The following is a 23672-nucleotide window of genomic DNA, read 5'->3' on the forward strand; positions in this document are numbered from 1 at the left end:
ACAAGTCCTGGTAATCCGTCTGGCCCTGCGGCCTTGTGAGTGTTGACCTGTTTAAAGGTCTTACTCACATCGCTTATGGAGAGTGTGCTTCAGTGTTATTTGCCTCGAAGCGAGCATAGAATTAGTTTAGTATGTCTGGTAGGCTTGTGTCACTGGGCAGTGCGTGGCTGTGCTTCCCTTTGTAGTCAGTAATAGTTTGCTTGCCCTGCCACATCCAACGAGCGTTGGAGTCGGTGTAGTACGATTCAATCTTAGTCCTGTATTGATGGTTCATCAGAGGGCGTAGCGGGGTTTCTTTCAAACTGCTTGAGTCACGTCCTTGAAATCGGCAGCGCTACCCTTTAGCTAGGAGCGGATGTTGCCTGTAGTCCATGGCTTCTAGTTGGGGTATGTACATACAGTCACTGTGAGGACGACATCATCGATGCACTTATTTATAATGCCAGTGACTGATGTGGTGTACTCAATGCCATCGGAAGAATTCCGTAACATATTCCAGTCTGTGCTAGCAAAACAGTCCTGTATATTAGCATCTGACCACTTATTTATTGACCAAGTCACTGGTGCTTCCTAACCCTAATGTGCTAAAATGCTAAAGTTGCTCAAATGCTAACGTTGTCCGTGATGAGATTCAAACTCCCAACCTTCGGGTTGCTAGAGATTCGCTTTATACTCTCACCCAACTTCAGTTTTTGACTTAAGTAACCATCTGTCTTATGTAACCATACCAAACGTTACATATCATACTAATTTGAGTGTCCTGGATTTACATTTACTATGTTACGACTAGTCTATGAGACCAGGCTGGCAACAAACATAAAAGGAAGGCCAGTTGTATCATTTGTTATGCAATGTAAGTCCACAAAGTTCTGTGTGTAATGTTTGCTTATCCTTCATAAAAATAGACAAGACTCCCTCAAAAGATCAAGACAGACATGCAGTGTCACATATAGAGTTGCAAAGCTACCTGTAGTTTACCAATGTTACCGGACTCTTCAGTCATTTTGGTAATTAACAGAAATCGATGACAATCTATCGTAAATTTGGTAATTCATACTTGAATAACTTTTAAATCTGTCTCCGTCCATTCGTTCATAAATTTTTTCGTTAGTAACGCGCGATATCTCAGACAGTATTGGGACGATTTTTACTAAACTTGAGTGAATGATGTATCTTGCCATAGAGATCCGGCATTTACAAAATTAAACTCATTGGCCCAAGACAGGAGCTATAGTAATGATCTTTAACTATTTAGTCACACACGATATCTCAGCCGACTCATTGGGCTCCCACGTCTCAGCCGGCTCGTCGGGCATCCACGCCTCAGCCAACTCTCATGTCTCGGCAAGGCCATCAGGCTCACCCAGGGTGGCGCCACTAGCGGCGGGGTACTGTCACACCTGCAACTCCTCCCCATCCCTGGTGCTCGAGGGCACTAGGCTGCCCATTGTCATAACGTTTCCCTCTTTGGGTACAGCAAGCCCCATCCCCCTCTCCCTGTCTCCTACACCCAGGCTGCTGTGGTCAGAGTGAGGTCGTAAAATCTTGGAGGAGATTATCTCCTCATGGCCACAGAATAGAGAGAGAGTAGAGTTTTCATAGAAGAGAACAAAGGAATTTCTTCCGCCTCACAGAACTTGAGGTCCGAACAACATTTAGGTTCTGGAGAAGGTATAAAAGATTGGTGAAGAATCCAGCTACGAACTGGTCCGTTTGGTACAATTTTGTGAAACTCATGGGAGGCAATACGGCCACATTACCATAACATTGTTTATATAATAGCCTCAGATATGAGGTTTACATCTAATTGTTGTATAAGATGAATGACTGAGGATGATACTGTTTGTAAAATTGTGTAATGTGATTTTGGGACCGCCCATGAGCACAGTTAGGACCTGACGTCATGAGACAGCTTTTTCTGCAATTCCGAATAAAACCCCCACATTGAGAATTTCTCAACAGACCATGTTGCTCTCAATTACGAGAGGACAAAGGTTGCAGACCAGCTTACCTCGATAACGAGAGGACCAAGGTTTGAGACCAGACTGCTGAATATTTTAACCATCCCACATGGTTGAACTCTTAGACTATCGATACCGACAGAATAAGAACAAGTCTTTGATATTAATTACTAGTCTGCAGCTAGGAATTCGGTATCATTGAACGCGAAGACCGACAACCGCCGAACCATCTATTCTATAATGACATGAATGAATGTCACTCTGAACTATCCATTCTAACCACGACAGAGAGGGAGGACAAACTCTCCAACAGAAACAAACTTTTCAGTGGAGATCCCGACGACACACTGAGCGTAAATATATTGATTGATTGCAATTGTTCCCGAATGAGTGAGCGTTCATGTGCAAATGATTAGCATTTCAATTGCTATAATTATCAACTGTGTGTTGTCTTATCTCAGTCGACCCCCACTTCCCTTTTGTACACCAAGCCACGATGCCGGTTTATCCCACTAGGGAAACTCCGTTATCATTTCTTTATAACTATCTACTGTTTGTTTATGCATTTCTGTGAATTACTAAGTTAGTAAATAAATGATTTAAGACAATTGATGTATGGATGACTCATAGTAAAGACTTGGTTCGTGCAGATAGCCAACAATTTACGACGTTTGGAATGAGACTAACGTGAGGTAAAATTAATAATTCATTAATTAAGAAGACTAATTGATCAGATATTCAAATATCTGAAAAGTTGTACTAGGAAAACTTTGTAATCTGAATATTTTCCTTATTTTCCTTGCCCCGACTTCCTAGTTATTTACATTTGCCTGATTAGTTAATCACGAAATGCTAATTACAGAGAATCTTTGATAAAAAAACTAAAAGTCTTCAGTTAATGATTGTAAAGACACGACACCATTATTACGCACACCTGTCACCATCGTTACGCGCACCAGCACATCTTTGGACTCACCTGGACTCCATTACTTTGCCAATCCTATATCTGTCTGTTCCTCGGTTTGATCCCCGTGTCAGCATTATTGACGTTATGCTTCCAGTCAAGATGCTGTCCTTGTTTATTTCATGTCGGTTATTTATTAAACGTTCCCTCCCTGTACTTGCTTCTTGTCTCCCAGCATCTGTCCTTACAAAAATAAATAAAATTGTGTATATTTTTTATGTTTCATGCTGAAAGACTCATATTAAATACAAATGGTATTCACTAAATTCATGGTTTATATTTAGGATAATGTTTTACAGCTTTGTAATTCTATTAGTTGTTTTCTAATCTTATTGAATTATTTCGTAGAGGACCAAAGATAATTACTAACAACTGTAAAAATCTGAAGTTCCCAAAAGGGCCACTAGATGTGATAGATTTCATAAATCCTTGAACATTTACAAATTTCTGGTAGTTTACTGGTAAATGTAGAAAGTTTATTTCCAGTAAAATACCCTCCCCTTGCAACCCTAGTCACATAAGAGACAGACGTACGATAATTCGGTAGTTCTTGAGTCATATAATCCTGGCTGTGGTTGTATTGATTTGACATTTAGGACATGCTAGATGTCATCTCAGTGCACCCTGGGTAAGTTAGTAATATCTGTGTGCACTGAGTCCATCATCCAGTTACATTGGCACAATGCATTTAGATGGATCTCTTATAACCCTGGAGGAGTATGGCAAATCATATTTTCCTCTGGGTGTCTATGACAGGGTATGAGGCTCAGGCTACAGCAGAGTGGCTAGAGAAACAGGAGCCTTTTCAATCTTCATTATCCCACAATCTTTGCAGTAAACCATTTTAAGGTAATATGCCATTTGAGTCGCTGTTTGTTCTTTGAAATGCTTTATAATGTCACTATTAGGTTCTGTTTGCATATTCTGAGTAAGTGGTTATTGGAGTCAAAGCAGGCTACACATTGTTTGATTATAAATGAGTATGGGAAATGATGGTGAAATAGCTGGGTCTGTCAACCAACTATTTCCTTTTGACTTTTGCCAAAGCACATTCACATTTGTTATGTGATATTTACTTCACTGTTACCCCAACAGGTGAATGCAGATGGGTAGGGAAATGATTTAATTCTTGTCTCATTGTATGACGCTATGCACCTTGGGAGGAAAAATCTGAGAGTGAAAGGGTTCTCAGATTGTATACAAATAGAACACTGGTTGTCGTCATGGCAACGCAGGCTTAGCCCCTAAGATGACCAAAGCACCCAGTCTCCCAAGGGACAGGGCGGGGGAGTTGTTTTCCCAGAATACACTGTGAATACAGATTGTTGACACACCATGAAATTCAGACTGAGGCTCCATGAAGTCATTATCATTCAAATAGGCAAGGGTCTAACATAACAGCAGAAGCCAACGAGGACGCACGTTAGGCCACTAACCAGACATGCCATCAGAATCATACAGAACATACAGTAAACTTCATGGAATTGAATGAATGTTATACAGACAGAACAGTACAGACATGCTGCTTGAATAAGGGACCCCAGTACATGGTGTGCTTGTTTAAGTACAGTATTTGACTGTTTCTGTACTCAGGACAGTCAGTCACAATCTCCTAATAACTGTTCAAACATGTCCGGCAGGCAGCACAGTTTATTTGACTTGATCACAACTCAGCCATACCACAGAGGTGAACCCGGTGTTATACTATTTAAATAAATAAGACATCCAGATACTGCAAGTGAACACACATAATTTGCGAAATGTGGCTCAATAAGTTTGAGACATATGACAACAGAGCTGCCATTGATCAGTTTAAAATGCACATACAGTTGAAGTCGGAAATCTACATACACTTAGGGTGGAGTCATTAAAACTAGTTTTTCAACCACTCCACAAATTTCTTGTTAACAAACTATAGTTTTGACAAGTGTTAGGACATCTACTTTGTGTATACACAAGTATTTTTTCCAACAATTGTTTACAGACAAATTATTTCACTTATAATTCACTGTATCACAATTCCAGTGGTTCAGAAGTTAACATACATTAAGTTGACTGTGCCTTTAAACAGCTTGGAAAATTCCAGAACATAATATCATGGCTTTAGAAGCTTCTGATAGGCTAATTGACATCATTTGAGTCAAAAGGAGGTGTACCTGTGGATGTATTTCAAGGCATACCTTCAAACGAAGTGCCTCTTTGATTGACATCATGGTAAAATCAAAAGAAATCAGCCAAGATCTCAGAAAAACAATTGCAGACCTCCACAAGTCTGGATCATCCTTGGGAGCAATTTCCAAACATCTGAAGGTACCACGTGTATCTGTACAGACAATAGTACGCAAGTATAAACACAATGGGACCACGCAGCTGTCATACCGAGCTGACAAGGTACAAATCTGTCGTTCTGCCCCTGAACAGGCAGTTAACCCACTGTTCCTAGGCCGTCATTGAAAATAAGAATTGGTTCTTAACTGACTTGCCTAGTTAAATAAAGGTAAAATAAAATAAAAAAATACCGCTCAGGAAGGAGACGCATTCTATCTCCTAGAGATGAATGTACTTTGGTGCAAAAAGTGCAAATCAATCCCAGAACAACAGCAAAGGACCTTGTGAAGATGCTGGAGGAAACAGGTACAAAAGTATCTATATCCACAATAAAATTAATCCTATACCGACATAACCTGAAAGGCCGCTCAGCAAGGAAGAAGGCACTGCTCCAAAACCGCCATAAAAAGCCAGACAAAGGTCTGTAACTGCACATGGGGACAAAGATCGTACTTTTTGGAGAATTGTCCTCTGGTCTAATGAAACAAAAATAGAAGTGTTTGGCCATAATGACAATCGTTATGTTTGGAGGAAAAAGGGGGAGGCTTGCAAGCCAAAGAACACCATCCCAACCGTGAAACACGGGGGTGGTAGCATCATGTTGTGGGGGTGCTTTGCTGCAGGAGTGACTGGTGCACTTCACAAAATAGATGGCATCATGAGGCTATTTTGAAGCAACATCTCAAGACATTTTTATTTATTTAACTGGGCAACTCAGTTAAGAACACATTCTTATTTTCAATGACAGCCTAGGAACAGTGTGCTAACTGTCTTGTTCAGGGGTAGAACAATAGATTTTTACCTTGTCAGCTTGGGGATTTGATCTTGCAAACTTTCAGTTACTAGTCTAATGCTCTAACCACTAAGCTACCCTGCCACCCCTGACATCAGTCAGGAAGTTAAAGCTTGGTCACAAATGGGTCTTCCAAATAGACAATGACCCCAAGCATACTTCCAAAGTTTGTGGCAAATGGCTTAAGGGCAACAAAGTCAAGGTATTGGAGTGGCCATCACAAAGCCCTGACCTCAATCCCATATAAAATATGTGGGCAAAACTGAAAAGCGTGTGCGAGCAAGAAGACAACAAACCTGAATCAGTTACACCAGCTCTGTTAGGAGGAATGGGCCAAAATTCACCCAACTTATTGTGGGAAGCTTGTGGGAGGCTTCCCGAAACGTTTGACCCAAGTTAAACAATTTAAAGGCAATGCTACCAAATACTAATTGAGTGTATGTAAACATCTGACCAGCTGGGAATGTGATGAAAGAAATAAAAGCTGAAATAAATAATTCTCTCTACTATTATAGTGACATTTCACATTCTTAAATAGTGGTGATCCTAACTGACCTAAGACAGGGAATTCTTTACTATGATTAAATGTCAGGAATTGTGAAAAACTGAGTTTAAATGTATTTGGCTAAGGTGTATGTAAACTTCTGACTTCAACTGTAAGTGGTCCTGTATTGTCCAATTGAAGGACAGATGGCTCTTCTACACAAAGAACATGTAGTGTCCCAAGATTCAAGAGTACAAAACAAGCAAATCCTGCTTAAGCATTATAATTACATTATCTGAATTATTCTTGCTATGTGAAGTCATTGTGCCTGGTGATACCTTGGTGTGTCCAGCACATCGTTCCCAAACTGTTAACATGACAATCTGTGCTGCTGTACCAATGCATACGTTATAGACATGTCCTCAGTGGATTTTTCTATGAAACTGATCTTTTTTTTTTCTACCTTTATTTATTAACTAGGCAAGTCAGTTAAGAACAAATTCTTATTTTCAATGACGGCCTAGGAACAGTGGGTTAACTGCCTGTTCAGGGGCAGAACAACAGATTTGTACCTTGTCAGCTTGGGGATTTGAGCTTGCAACCTTCCGGTTACTAGCCCAATGCTCTAACCACTAGGCTACCCAGCCGCCCCAGGTGCCGCCTGCTACCCTGCCGCCCCTGCCGCCCCCTGATGCTCTCTGTGTCTCAAGTACACATATATGTACAGTACATTTCAGTTCATGTTTGTCTGTTCCAGGCCCAAACAATGAGCCCTCCTAAATATGTCTAAAATACCTTCTCCCCCATAAGTAGAGACAATTGTAGCAGATAACAACATCTAGTATCTACAAAGTTCCCTCCTGTTCCCTCACCTTCTCTCTACTTGCACAATTTCCCTTTCCCATAAATAAACAGAGCCTATAACATATTAAACACTGTCCTGCAAAATCTGGCTTCTGCTGAAGCCTATGTGTCAGCCCTGCTGTTCTGTCATAGTGACAGAGTGGAGCATAGCTCTGCATGGGTCTTACCTGACTTGACCAGTACGTCCCTGGTCCTCTCAGCCTGGCCAGAAGGGAACAGGCTGTGACTGTGGGTGACTCTCTGTGCCATGCCTCTCTTGGTGTCTGTCTGTCTGTCTCCCTCTCTCTGTGTCCGGGTGTAATCTGTGTGTCCTGCTTCAGCACTCCTTTAAGCATGCTTCTCTGCCCAGGCTAGAGTAAACAGTCACATGACCCCCAGGCATTCCACTGCCCGCCCCTCCCTCTCTCACACCCCTCACACTCTCTCTCTCTCTCTCTCTCTCTCTCTCTCTCTCTCTCTCTCACTCTTTAGCTCTAATATTATTACTCTATCTATTGCCTCTCCCCTCTGTCTCTAGCCTGCTGTTAGATACTCTCTCTCCCTCTTTTTCTTTTGTCTTTTTCTCTATGCTCTCACTTTCCCTCTCTCCCCTACTCTCAATCTCTCTAGTTCTCTCCTCCATTCTTTCTTTCTTTCTTTATTTTTTCCTTCCCTCTCTTTTCTCTCTCAATCTTCCAATCTATCCCCTCTCTCTCACTCACACTCTCACTCCTCTCTCTCTCCCTCTCTCTGATCCTCAGTGGTCTGTAGCTGGTAGGATTAGCAGAAGGCTTAAGCTCTCTCGCCTAATGCTCATATTAACCATAAATCATCTGGGCGCTTTCATACTCAGCAGTGTAGTACAGTAGCCAGGCTGGCAGTACTGGGAGAGAGCACACTGGGCTGTTCATCTACACATGGCTTTCCCAATTCCTCTGCTTTAAGGGGATGTAGAATGTATACAGTGTTAGCTAGATAGAGATTATGAGCTAGCCTGCAATTAGTCAGAGGGATGTCAGTATCAATGTGATATTTTTTTCCTGACAAAGAGAGGTGCACTTACCAGTATAGAAAATAACTGAGTGACAAGTGACAAGGTGTTCACTGACTTATTTGTTAGTTATAAATAATGCTTTTGATAAAAAATATCCAAAATTTGTCAACAAAGTAAGACATGGGATTAGGAAGAAATGTAAATCTCTTCAGCACTCTGATGAAAACTCTCCAAGACATGTTGATCTCAAAGTTGGACACTTTAGTTTATGTCAAGTACCACGAAATCCCTTTCACAAAATCAACGTAATCAGAGTTTATCATGTTAGCACAGGCACTAAATTGTAAGACTCTTTTAAGACTCTTAAGGTTCTTACTGGATGCTTTGGGCCCTTTAAAAAACGTTTTTTTTTTTACAGTGTAACCAGACCAGTGGACAGCCAAACGTGCCAAGTGTGCGGAAGTACCTCTACCTGGCTGGTATGGTCACAGTGATTGGAGGGCCAGGTCCATTACTCCGCTGTGTACAATGAGAGGCAGTAATAACACAAGATGGTAACAAGATGGTAACTCAGAGTTGCTTGGCTTTACTTCCCAGGCATGTTATTGTTCCATGAGACAGTAACCGGAGAGGGCCAGACGTACCTCTGCCATTCCTGTGCTTTCCGTTTTTCACACACTGCTGCTGCTGCTGCTGTTGGTTGATGTTATACGTCTTCTGTAGAGAGAGGGAAAGAAGAATAGAGAGAGATGGGAGGGATGGGAGAGAAATAGAAATGGGTTCAGACGATACATCAGACCCTGATCATTGCCATTTCTCACATCCGCCCAGCATGCTTGTGATGTCATTAGTGTCTCCTCATTGATTTTAAATGGACATTACCGGTTTGGGGGCTATAAACAGCTAAAGGCCACTGGCACACAGTGGCAGCAGGCATTAAACTGGCCCTCTCACCCTTCCATTCTTCTGCTATCTCTCTCACTTCTACTCCTCTTACTAATTTTACTTCTATCCATTCCTCTCATCATCCTCCTCCTCCATCCTCTCTCCCTTCTCCTCCTCACCTGTATCCCTCCTCTTCCTCTTCCTCATACCTCTACACCCCTTCTGTTACTGCTCCTCCCCCTTTCCTTCTGCTCCCCACATCCCTTCCTGTTCATCCTCCTCCTCCATCCTCTCTCCCTTCTCCTCCTCACCTGTATCCCTCCTCTTCCCCATACCTCTACACCCCTTCTGTTACTGCTCCTCCCCTTTCCTTCTGCTCCCCACATCCCTTCCTGTTCATCCTCCTCCTCCATCCTCTCTCCCTTCTCCTCCTCACCTGTATCCCTCCTCTTCCCCATACCTCTACAACCCTTCTGTTACTGCTCCTCCCCCTTTCCTTCTGCTCCCCACATCCCTTCCTGTTCATCCTCCTCCTCCATCCTCTCTCCCTTCTCCTCCACACCTGTATCCCTCCTCTTCCCAATACTTCTACACCCCTTCTGTTACTGCTCCTCCCCCTTTCCTTCTGCTCACCACATCCCTTCCTGTTTATCCTCCTCCTCCATCCTCTCTCCCTTCTCCTCCTCACCTGTATCCCTCCTCTTCCCCATACCTCTACACCCCTTCTGTTACTGCTCCTCCCCCTTTCCTTCTGCTCACCACATCCCTTCCTGTTTATCCTCCTCCTCCATCCTCTCTCTCTTCTCCTCCTCACCTGTATCCCTCCTCTTCCCCATACCTCTACAACCCTTCTGTTACTGCTCCTCCCCCTCTCTCTCTCTCCCTCCCTCCCTCCCCCTCTTTCTCTCTCTCTCTCTCTCTCTCTCCCTCCCTCTCTCTCCCTCCCCTCCCATCCTCCTTATCCCTCTCTCTCTGACAGGGCCCCAGAGGCCTGGTTGTCCATACTGAAGCCTTGCAGCACAGCCTCTTCACAGGGGTGAGCTGAGCTCCATTCAAAGGGCCTTTTGGACGCCCTCTCGGCTGTGTGAAAGGATATTGTGTTGCCGTCTACGGTTGCTAGGAGAGGCTTTCTCAGGCTTGGTTTGGTGACAAGGCCCTTACTGTCTTGAGTCCCCCCCATCCCCTACCTCCCTGGCATTACTGGGGGTGGGGGCATTTCTGTTAATCCACTGGTGGGGTATAGGGTAAATTCTGTGTCGTGCATGGAAATGGAGAGTTTGGGGGAATGGAGGTTTGGGGAGGGCAGTGTTTTAATGAATGATCTCTTTCTCCTAAATGTGTCTCTGTCACTGTGTTGGGACAGGGTGTTCCTCATGTACTCTAAAAATGTTCTGTAAATATGACAAACAGCAACAAACATGAATAATAGATGACCTCACATGGAAAATACCTAAACTCTGTTGATTGTATCATGTACTATTATGCATGTTATTTTTTCTAACATGATCAAAATAGAGGCTTCAGTCATGATAATGTCTAGAGACTAGTTTTTTTAACTGGTAAATGGAATACATGTATGTTGTGTAAAATGTAATAGTAATAATGTAAATAATCAATTTTTTCTACAACACATTGCTCCTAATATTCATGCTCTCTCTCGTTGCTTTAAAGTACAACGTAGTTGCTCTAAGCAGTATTATGATTACCAGGGGCTCACTAAGAAGATATAAGAAGCAAAGCCTGTTCTAATAACACTTGAGTCAAGTTTTAAATGAGCTTAGAGGGAATAAAAACTCCATATTTACAGCCACACTGCATAAACCCCTCTCTCATTGATGAGTCACCTCACAACGTCTATGAGCTGTGTGAATAAAGAACAAGAAGGTCCGTATTGATCTCGGTGATTATGAGTGTCCATAACTTTATCCTCTTAATTTTCCTGCCCCAGGAGTGTATCAAGGTTCGTGGCTTGCCTCTGCAAGTGGACAATCAAATCCAAACAGGTCTGGTTCATGGCTTGTCTCTGTAAGTGGACCATCAAATCCAAACAGTTCTGGTTTGTGGCTTGCTTCTGTAAGTGGACATTTAAATCCAAACAGGTCTCAGTAGGGCTGCAAAATTCTGCTAACTTTCCAGAAATCCCAGTTGGAGGATTCCTGGTCTAAATCCGCTCTGGAAGCACTGGACCAAGTCCCTACTGTGCAGGCTGGCTGACCTGGGTTTAGAATGTGTTTGTTGTGTTGTGTTTTTCCCTGGCCCAGTGTCTCATTACCATTAGTGGTCATTTGACCTTTCCAATCAGAGTCCTGTTTGATTTCCCTCATGTTTTATTAAGCAGACTCAGAAAGTGATTCTATACCTCTAACCCTATAATAAGGGGTGAGACAAAGAGGTTTGGCCTTTTTTTGTCAAATCAATTTGGACCCTGATCCGGTGATCTGGTGCTCTGGTTTCACCCCTCAGGGTAGTCAGGTTACCCAGACGACACAGGCTGTTAGCAGAGGCCGTGGACAGGAGAGTAGGGTTGCTAGAAAAGTACACAAGCAATGCACCTTCCAACTACTAACTCTAACTTGAACCCGCACCTTAACCATAACTTTGATATTGCCTGATTACCCGCTCACGCCCAGTTAAGCACTCAGTTACACATACGCAAACATGTATGCAGGCACACATGCACCCACACAAAATGTGAGTATATCATGATAATTACACAAAGTTATGATTATGTTTGGATTATCCCTTTGAATAGAGTCTTACTGAATATTTTAATATTGGACACTGTGTCAACACGAGTAATTTCAACCATGGATATAAATAAATACATGTAAATATATATTTCTCTAATTACAAAATCAAGTCTTGTAGCTGACACTGCCTCAGTACAGTACACTGTTCCCTACATACGGGATTTTGACGTTTTATTGTCCCCAATGAGAACGTAAAACCCACACTCACTGAAATATTATTTAGGTTTCAATGTATTTTTTTAGCAGCAGTGGTCAGAGCAAACAGACACATGTCGGTGACAGCCTTCACCAACCGTTTCTGTTTTACGCCCCCCTGAGTCATATGGGCCCCTTAACGTAGTGCTCTCCTAGTGAGATGAAAGCGCAGTAAAAGCAGAGAGCTTGTCAGTGGCATTCAGGACACTACCATTAGATGAGACAGAGGGAACTACTGCCCCAGAGATTGTTGGCTTGACATACTCTCCAAAATGCAGATTTAGAACCTGACACCTGTAGTAAGACATTGAAAAGGAAAAGGCGCAACGCTCACTCACCATAAAAAATGCATTGTTTATTTAAAAGGTGCAAAGCATGATCGGTTTGAATCCCACCCCAAGTTTTCATTAAACAAAAACAGTCAGGACCCTGTAAATAGAGACCCAGTTAGCAACCCAAAACAAACCTCATGTAGATCCTGACTTACCAAGGAACTAACATAGCTTTTCCAAATCCTAACTGAAGTAATCAGTGGGCAAACTGAAACACTGACCATGTTGTACACTGCTGAAGGGCCTGTCACCAGCATGTGTCTGCGCTACTAAATACACTTTTCCATGCCCCTCTCTGTCCTTATCTTTTCCTAAATAAGTCTATAAGACAATGTTCCCACATTCACGGAGACTGCAATCACATTAAATGCTGCATATGTCGGCTCAATTGGAAATTACCGTTAAATGCCAAGTGCGCTGTAACGCAGATTTGTATTTTTATTTTTTTATTTATTTAACTAGGCAAGTCAGTTTAGAACAAATTCTTATTTACAATGACTGCCTAGGAACAGTGGGTTAACTTCCTTGATCAGAGGCAGAATGACAGATTTTTACTTGTCAGCGCGGGGATTCAATCTAGCAACCTTTCAGTTACTGGCCCAACTCTCTAACCACTAGGCTACCTGCTGCCCCAGATCTACTGCCGGTCGGATTGAATCCCAGCCTTTGATGGTCACAGCACAACAAAGATCGGAACCATGCCATGAAGCGGATCCAAGATCAGTTCTTAGGGACAGTGCCCACCTCAGGCCAGTACATTAGTCACTCTCACCTCCCCCTGTCTTTAATCTCAGGAAGGCAGATTCTGCACCACAGGTCATCACAGCTCAACATGAACCATGTTCCACTATTCCAGCTACCCTCCAGGAAGGAAAAGTAATGCACTTAGACAGGACACAATGTTTTACAGATGGTTTTAAGATGTAACATTCAGATCTGGGAGGCCTTGTAAACTACAAAGCGTTCCCTTTCCTGCAACAGGCTTTAACATGCACGATACACACACACACACACACACACACACACACACACACACACACACACACACACACACACACACACACACTCAACAACAACACACAATAAACCCAATGGTACTGATTCAGATTCTTACATGATCAAATTGAGTTGAGTCTGCCACCTAGTGGAGAAACAGGTATACTTCTCTGCTCTCTACAGATCGTGGTGGCAGTAATTAACTTCAGAGCAAGGCACGCTAAAGATAACTAAGCTCATTACAGCTACAGTACCATTTCAGGTCATGTAATTGTCGGGCACTAACCATATGCTTCAGTGAATAAACAGATCTCTGAGGGATTTGACCTGTTTTCAGTATAATGTCCTATATGGTGGAGCCAGAAGAGCTTGTTATGAGGACAGGGCCATGCAGGTAAACACAAACACCATCTGGTCCTATAAATCTGCAGCTGGGCCCCTGTAGGTCACATCAGTGTTGTGTTCGAGACCACCTAAAGCAAGACCAATTCAAGACCAAGACCAGGAGGGGGACGAGGGGTTCGAGACCGAGGCAAGACAGAGACCAGAAAAATGAGAGTCCAATTCAAGACCATGATTGTAATTTTGTCAAATCACCACCATAACAGAGTTCAACATGTCCAATATTTCTGTGTTCATATTTCAGAACAATGTATGGATTCTTCAGACATTCAGAATAGTGAAAAAATGTATGCTGGGGGAAAATAAAGCGAGTCTACAATTTATTACTAACCCAAACACAGTGGGGAACAATGAGCCTACTACGCCTTCAGAGAATGTTTAAGGATTTCTACAATAATTATTATAATGATATTATTATTTTTCAATGATCTGATTTAATCTGTTCAGTTTTTGTTGGAAAGCAAAGGGTTAACACTGAATAGAAAACAATATCCAATCAGGATTTTCCTTTGCTGGTCTCTGGGGAGATAAATCGAGCTAGCAATGTCAGCCATTGGCTAGCTATATAAAGACATCTGCCATTCAACTATATTAGGGCAACATTTTGGAGTGACAGTGGAATCAACCTATCACATTTTGACTTAATGGGTGGGATTGCTTTTATAAAAACATTTGGAAACTTCTAGCTAGCTTTTGTTGTTGGCTAGTTTGCAGTGGCTGCAGCAGGTGTTCTCAAAGAGGATATTGTTGCAAATTTGTTAGCAACTGCCTTTTCAAGAACAACTTTCAACAAGAAGTTATGTTTCAAATGATCGACCTCTGGTGGGTGAAACTGTGTTTTTTATTGCAGCGTGCTTACTGTTGTTCGCCATCTCTTTGAAAATAACTTATGTGCGTGAAACATTGTAGCATTTAAAGTGGAACTGACAGCATTTTAGCAACTTGAAATCTCATTAAAATCTTTTAATTTACACCACTGGGAAGAATATGACACTTTTTAAAACATTTTCTGACAACCGACCACTAAGATGTGACTGGTTTCAGGAAACTAGGCGTATGTTGCACATCACTACTTTACAGGAGCGGCATTTGAACGTAAATGTTTAGACAATAGTGACCCATACACAGCTAGATGTGGCTGGGGGATGGTTATAGCATTTCCTTCACACGTCCCATCAATTTAGAGACGTAAGCGTCATATAATAATGATAAAATATTTTTATCTGGACACTTTCTGTTTTTGATATTGCTACTATGCAATTAACCATTTCAGTGTACCGTTTATACCTTCTGTATCCTGTGCACGTGACAAATAAACTTAATGTAGCGTGTGTTTACCACATGGCCAAATGTGAATCTTTAAAGAGATTGGTGGGGCTAAGGCTTAAGAGGGTGTGAACGATGCTGAATGGGTGTAGACAAAGAAGAGCTCTCCAGTAGGTGTGCCATTTCATTCAAAGGCCATTTTCTCAAAAGTGTAGTTAGAAGTTTATCAAATTTCAAAGCAGAATTACTTTCCTATTGTTCCTCAACTACAGTGTATGACATAACATTTTCTAGCCCCAACTCTCTACTTTTATCCAATGTAAAAAAATAAAAATAATTTAAAAAAAATCTATATAAGACCAAATCGAGGAGCTCGGTTACATATGGTCATTTTTAAGATTTCATAAATTCTTAGAATGTTTGGGAATTATGTATACTAAGGTAGTGGTTCCCAAACTTTTTATAGTCCCGTACCCCTTCAAAACGTTCAACCTCCAGCTGCGTAGCCCCTCTAGTAGCAGGGTCAGCGCACTCTCAAATGTTGTTTTTTGCCACCATTGTAAGCCTGCCACATACACACTATACAATATATTTATTAAACATAAGAATGACTGTGAGTTTTTGTCACAACACGGGTCGTGGGAAATGACAAAGAGTTCTTATAGGACCAGGGCACAAATAATAATATAACAATAATCAATAATTTTGCTCTTTATTTAGCCAACTTACAGATGAAAACATATTTGTTCATCAAAAATTGTGAATAAATCACCACAGGTTAATGAGAAGGGTGTGCTTGAAAGGATGCGCATAACTCTGCGATGTTGGGTTGTATTGGAGAGAGTCTTTCCACACACAGTTTGTGCCTGTATTTAGTTTTCATGCTAGTGAGGGCCAAGAATTCACTCTCACATAGGTTCGTGGTTGCAAAGGGCATCAGTGTCTTAACACGGTTTGCCAAGGCAAGAAACTCTGAGCGCAGCCCTATCCAGAAATATGGCAGTGTCCTCTGATTAAATACAATTTTCACCGAACCGCTTGTTGCAATTTCGATGAGGCTCTCTTGTTCAGATATCGGTAAGTGGACTGGAGGCAGAGCATGAAAGGGATAATGAATCCAGTTGTTTGTGTCATCCGTTTCGGGAATGTACCAACATAATTGCGCGCCCAGCTCACTCAGGTGCTTCGCTATATCACATTTGACATTGTCCGTAATCTTCATTTGCACACAAAAAAAATCATACAATGATGGAAAGACCTGTGTGTTGTCCTTGTTAAACCTCTCTGGGATATGTGGGATGGTAGCGTCCCACTTGGCCGAAAGCCAGAGAACATGCAGAGCGCCAAATTCAAATAAATTCCTATAAAAATCTAACTTTCATGAAATCACACATGTAAGATACCAAATTAAAGTTACACAGGTTGTGAATCCAGCCAACATGTCAGATTTCAAAAAGGCTTTTCGGCGAAAGCAAACGATGCTATTATCTGAGGATAGCACCTCCATAAACAGAGAGAAAACATTTCAACCCTGCAGGCACGTCACAAAACGCAGAAATAAAAATGTAAATCATGCCTTACCTTTGATGAGATTCTTCTGTTGGCACTCCAATATGTCCCATAAACATCACAAATGGTCCTTTTGTTTGATTCATTCCGTCCATATATATCCAAAATGTCAATTTATTTGGCACGTTTGAAAATACCGGTTCCAACTTGCTCAACGTGACTACAAAATATCTCAAAAGTTACCGGTAAACTTTGCCAAAACATTTCAAACTACTTTTGTAGTACAACTTCAGGTATTTTTTTAAAGTAAATAATCAATAAAATTGAAGACGGGATGATCTGTGTTCAATACAGGAAGAAAACAAACTGACGCATGCTTTCTGGTCATGCGCCTCTATCAAACAGTACACATGAAGTGACCCTCGTTCAAGATGGCCGTACTTCTTCATTACACAAAGGAATAACCTCAACCAATTTCTAAAGACTGGTGACATCCAGTGGAAGCGGTAGGAACTGCAAGCAAGTCCCTTAGAAATCTGGATTCCCAATGAAAACACATTGAAAAGAGAGTGTTCTGAATGGTTTGTCCTTGGGGTTTCGCCTGCTACATAAGTTCTGTTATACTCACAGACATTATTCAAACAGTTTTAGAAACTTCAGAGTTTCTACTAATAATATGCATATCTTATCTTCTGGGGATGAGTAGCAGGCAGTTGAATTTGGGCATGCTTTTCATCCAAAATTCCAAATGCTGCCCCCTATCCTAGAGAAGTTTAATGCAGACAGAGAAGAGCTCCAAAGTCTTAATCATAACCTCAATTTTGTCCCGCACATCGAATATAGTTGTGGTGAGTCCCTGTAATCCTAGATTCAGATCATTCAGGAAAGAAAACACATCACCCAGATAGGCCAGTCGTGTGAGAAACTCGTCATCGTGCAAGCGGTCAGACAAGTGAAAATTACGGTCAGTAAAGAAAAGCTTGTCTCCCAATTAAAAAAACGTGCCAATACTTTGCCCCTTGATAACCAGCGCACTTCTGTATGTTGCAAAAGCGTTACATGGTCGCTGCCCATATCATTGCATAATGCAGAAAATACACGAGAGTTCAGGGACCTTGCTTTAAGAAAGTCAACCATTTTCACTGTAGTGTCGAAAACATCTTTCAAGCTGTTAGGCATTCACTTGCCACCAAGAGCCTCTCGGTGGATGCTGCAGTGTACCAAAGTGGTGTCGGGAGCAACTGCTTTCACGCGCGTTACCACTCCACGATGTCTCCCTGTCATGGCTTTTGCGCCATCAGTACAGACACCATCACATCTTGACCACCATTGACCGTCCATTTGATGTCACAAAGCTGTACAGTACTTTAAAAATATCCTCTTCCTTAATTGACCCCCCATAAACGTAACGGACATATACCAGGAGCTGTGCCAGGCCCGCCACGTCTGTTGACTCATCCAGCTGTAAAACATATAATTCACAGGCTTGTATGCGAAGCAGTAATTGTTTCAAAACATCTCCTGCCATGTCACTGATGCTTCGTAAAACAGTGTTGTTTGATGAAGGCACTGTCTGTATAGTTTTTTTGCCTTTCCCCCCAGCATTGTCCCCCCATATCCACCATATCCATGGCAGCAGGAAGAATTAAGTCCTTCACAATTGTATGGGGCTTGCCTGTCCTAGCTGCACGGTATTTCACCATATAAGACACTTCTAGCCACTTCTTATTAATGGTATCTGTTGCTTTTATACATGTCTTACTACTCGAAAGTCATCTTTATTCTCGCTCAAAAAACTTGCGTGGCTTATTTTTCAAATTGTCATGTTTTGTTTCTAAATGTCTGTGCAAGAGTGAAGGTTTCCCACGCAAGAGTGAAGGTTTCCCACAAGAAAGTAACGGTTAATGTGACTGGATGTAAATTATTTCACTAGGTTACCTATATTTTACATTGTGTTGTTATTTCGCTGAACACTAGATGGTTTAATTTTATTTTTGGCAGTGAAATGTTGCTACTCAGGTGAGGAAAAAAAACTCACCCAAACGTATAGCCCAGTTGGAAAAAATAAATGTACTGTTTGAAAATGCAGTTGGCGTACCCCCAATGGAATTGCGCGTACCCCTGGGGCAAAATCTGTATTAAGGCATTTGTGAAAATTCTATAGCAATATAGAGTGGGAAAGTGGCCGTGCGTTTGGACAATTAATAGACACTGCAGGAAATAAAACCGGAGTTTACACAGACCAGTGCACTATAGCCAATCAGAGCTATAGTAGGGCTTTATACAAGCCATTTGCCACTGGGCCTTCCATAATTCACTTTGAACTGGACTGGGTGTTTACAAGCAGTTGCAACAGTGCGACTTTAGATCATTAGAACGCATTCACCAAAAAATTCACCTGAATGGATTTCTGCATATACAGTGCCTTGTGAAAGTATTTGGCCCCCTTGAACTTTGAGACCTTTTGCCACATTTCAGGCTTCAAACATAAAGATATAAACTGTATTTTTTTGTGAAGAATCAACAACAAGTGGGACACAATCATGAAGTGGAACGACATTTATTGGCTATTTCAAACTTTTTTAACAAATCTAAAACTGAAAAATTGGGCGTGCAAAATTATTCAGCCCCTTTACTTTCAGTGCAGCAAACTCTCTCCAGAAGTTCAGTGAGGATCTCTGAATGATCCAATGTTGACCTAAATGACTAATGATGATAAATACAATCCACCTGTGTGTAATCAAGTCTCCGTATAAATGCACCTGCACTGTGATAGTCTCAGAGGTCCGTTAAAAGCGCAGAGAGCATCATGAAGAACAAGGAACACACCAGGCAGGTCCGAGATACTGTTGTGAAGAAGTTTAAAGCCGTATTTGGATACAAAAAAGATTTCCCAAGCTTTAAACATCCCAAGGAGCACTGTGCAAGCGATAATATTGAAATGGAAGGAGTATCAGACCACAGCAAATCTACCAAGACCTGGCCGTCCCTCTAAACTTTCAGCTCATACAAGGAGAAGACTGATCAGAGATGCAGCCAAGAGGCCCATGATCACTCTGGATGAACTGCAGAGATCTACAGCTGAGGTGGGAGACTCTGTCCATAGGACAACAATCAGTCAGTCGTATATTGCACAAATCTGGCCTTTATGGAAGAGTGGCAAGAAGAAAGCCATTTCTTAAAGATATCCATAAAAAGTCTTGTTTAAAGTTTGCCACAAGCCACCTGGGAGACACACCAAACATGTGGAAGAAGGTGCTCTGGTCAGATGAAACCAAAATTGAACTTTTTGGCAACAATGCAAAACGTTATGTTTGGCGTAAAAGCAACACAGCTCATCACCCTGAACACACCATCACCACTGTCAAACATGGTGGTGGCAGCATCATGGTTTGGGCCTGCTTTTCTTCAGCAGGGACAGGGAAGATGGTTAAAATTGATGGGAAGATGGATGGAGCCAAATACAGGACCATTCTGGAAGAAAACCTGATGGAGTCTGCAAAAGACCTGAGACTGGGACGGAGATTTGTCTTCCAACAAGACAATGATCCAAAACATAAAGCAAAATCTACAATGGAATGGTTCAAAATAAACATATCCAGGTGTTAGAATGGCCAAGTCAAAGTCCAGACCTGAATCCAATCGAGAATCTGTGGAAAGAACTGAAAACTGCTGTTCACAAATGCTCTCCATCCAACCTCACTGAGCTCGAGCTGGTTTGCAAGGAGGAATGAGAAAAAATGTCAGTCTCTCGATGTGCAAAACTGATAGAGACATACCCCAAGCGACTTACAGCTGTAATCGCAGCAAAAGGTGGCGCTACAAAGTATTAACCTAAGGGGGCTGAATAATTTTGGCACGCCCAATTTTTCAGTTTTTGATTTGTTTAAAACGTTTGAAATATCCAATAAATATCATTCCACTTCATGATTGTGTCCCACTTGTTGTTGATTCTTCACAAAAAAATACAGTTTTATATCTTTATGTTTGAAGCCTGAAATGTGGCAAAAGGTTGCAAAGTTCAAGGGGGCCGAATACTTTCGCAAGGCACTGTATGTAAACACCATGGAAGTCCTCTTATATGTGGAAGTCATCTTTACAGTCCTATTGATGAAACAATGTCTCTCTCTCCCTCAGTTATGCACACCAACAACAAGTTAAACAATGCTAGCTAAAGCAAGATGAGCTAAAATCTAACAAAGGAACATTAGATAAATACTCAGACTTTTTCAGCTAGTTGGCTGTCAATATTGCACTGATAAACAATGGGGCATTGTAGCCTCCCCGTCCTTCTGCAGCTTGTCTGCTAATGCATGCTTGTCCCAACCAAGCACCCAAGCTAACTGGCTAACGTTGGCTAGCTTGCTAGATAGCTTCTTCCAGACACAAATGAGATCTCACTACCCATTTTACTCGCTGTAGAAGAGCTGGTTAGTCTGTTTACATGTTATATAGAGAGTTCTTGACTAACTATCATTTATTTTGCCTACGTTTACTGACACCGGTCATATTAAACTGGGTTTTGCACGTTTGTAAATTCATCAGCTCCTCTGCTCTCTGGCACACTCCGACGAAAGTGCTCTGAGATTGGAGTAGATAACCAGAGTGAATTTGCGAACCCAAGAGATATGATAACTAGATAATAGTCGTTCAAGCTCTTGCTAGCTAAACAAATGACCCCTGCATCTTTAGCTGTGCTAGCTAAACAAATGACACCTGTATCTTTAGCTGTGTATAGCCACTGAAAATTATATGAGGGGGAAAAGTCACTCACTCACCCACTCCTCCAACGGCATGACATCCTCCTAATAGCTAGCTAGCTAGCTAACATTAGTCTCTGTGTTTTTAGCTTGCTACATAAATAGATAGGCTAGCCTATTAGCCACGTTATGACTGGCTTGTGATCATTGCCCATGCTAGTTTGATCATCCGTATTGAGCATCCGTATTGAGTGTCTCAGTGAGACCGGTCTCGAGTACTACAACACTGGGTCACATGCCAGGTACAGATGTCTGACAGCAAGGACGGATGACACAGGACATGTTGTAGTTCCATCACAGGCTGCACTGACACCAGCCTCAGCCTGGCATGGTCTGGGATCAAAGTGTGACCCACAGGTGAAAGGTGAGTGACCTGGCCTGGCTGGTACAGCCTTCTGTCTGGGTTTGCTGCTCTGCCAGCCTCTTATCAATTGCCTGTCCATCAGGGTTGGGCTCAATTTGATTTACAGTAGATGTCGTAAATAGGTCAATGGAACTCGACCCAAACAATAGAAATGCCATGGAAACGTGTGGGGGGAATATGCCGTGGGAGAAAGATCCCAAATCTTCTCATTGCCCCCCAGCAAAATTAACCCACATTTAGGCTATTGTTTACATGTGTATTTCACAATCTGAGTATAACAATCTGAGGTAACAATCTGAGTATAATGCTTGTATGGATGTCAACCTAAACACATGTCATCTTCACTAATCAACTTCTTTGCAGTTAAAAAACGACTTTGACTACCACCACCGATTTCTGCATGCTAGCAATGCTACCAGCTTACACTAACATAGTTAGTATTTAGCATGCACTTCTAAATGTTATGCATAGAAAACAGACAAATATATCCAAATTGGACTTAGTAACCACATTGTAGACCTGTTACAATACATCAATCATGACGGATTTGATAATTATCTACTTTGTTAGATCAGATTTGTTGAATGTTCACCAATCTAGCGTCCTTCTATCCCCCACGGTCTGTATTCCATTGACCTCTTTACCGCATCTATCGGAATCTTTGGGTACTCCACTTTTTTATATCTTTTCACTATTGCCATGATACAGACATCATTCTCCCCTGTTGTTGGTGCATATTCTAGACGACTCTAATGATCTCAAGGACAGACAGTCATTGTAATGTTCTCATGTCATGTGAAAGATGTTTAATCAGCACAGTAATGATTACTGTTACCATAACATAAGGCAGAGTGCCATTTAATTTGTTGCAAAAACAGACTGAAATGGACGATGCTTGATAACAATAACAGTAATTATAGTTTATTGAAGAAGTAGTTAGATTAGTTTTTGTTCCATTACCCTCTGCAGCTTTACAAGATATAAAGGCAAAGCACAGATACAGCACAAGCTGTTCAGCCCAGTTCAGTCCAGTCACTCTCAGCTACATTGTATGGTTCTCTCTGTTGTCTCTCCCTGTGGTAATTATTAAGAAGGATATGAGTCTCCTGCTTCGAGTCTTATACAGTACCAGACACTGTTGGCGTCATGGTTGAAGGAGTGACTGGTGATTGGATGCCCTGGGTTGGTTAGAACTAAACATGGATCAAAAGCATTTGGTCAAACTTCAGGACCCAGAGGGCAAAGGTCAACCCTTCCCTTTTAAACATTCAGTGACCCCTAACAACAGCAACAGATGCAGATACCTCCAATTCCCCTCATTCACAGTGTCTACCTCGGTATATTATTATATTTTCCAAATTGCCTTATAAGGAAATTCACAGGGACACAACCTACTGTTTTGGACATATTTAAACCCATTATCCACAGATATCTCTGTAGCTCACTGAGACTGATCCTAAATTCCTCCTGTTTAATGAAGTCTTACGGACACTGCCAGGGCAAGCTGTGTCTGAGGTGTTCTCAACCCTTTCCTCCCTCACCACAACACATCCAACAGGACACACTCAACACCATGTGCAAATCCCTCAAGGGGGCTGTGTACTTTACATGCCCTAAAGAGGGCTGAACTCACACATGCCTTCTCATGTGTCTTTCTCACTGTATCACAAAGGGTCATGGGTCAGGGAAAGGTTAGTGTGTGGCTTACTCTTTAACCTTAATCTTGAGAATGGCGTGTGTTCAGTTGAAGTAGTAGGTACTAGTTTCCTGTCTCAGTTTTCAACATATAGCTCATTACCATCTCTGTGTGAGTAATACGTAAGCAGTATATCTGGTGTGCCAAACT

At 41.8% G+C, this 23672-nt stretch overlaps 1 protein-coding gene across 2 annotated transcripts in view; it reads right to left on the bottom strand.

The window, feature by feature from the left end:
* Window positions 1-23672, bottom strand: part of LOC110494485 (protein FAM107B) — a 52280-nt gene that overhangs the window by 24893 nt on the left and 3715 nt on the right. Inside the window, exon 2 of one of the 2 annotated variants that reach the window (XM_036950542.2) lies at window positions 9012-9084. In XM_036950542.2, coding sequence (XP_036806437.1) covers window positions 9012-9084 — 73 coding nt within the window. Of the gene's footprint in view, window positions 1-7561; window positions 7851-9011; window positions 9085-23672 lie in introns of those variants that run through there. The other variant, XM_021569592.3, reaches the window with a different exon arrangement.

Source organism: Oncorhynchus mykiss, chromosome 17 (genome assembly GCF_057628025.1).
Source record: "Oncorhynchus mykiss isolate SJ-2025 chromosome 17, ASM5762802v1, whole genome shotgun sequence".
In the NCBI taxonomy this organism is placed as follows: Eukaryota; Metazoa; Chordata; class Actinopteri; order Salmoniformes; family Salmonidae; genus Oncorhynchus; species Oncorhynchus mykiss.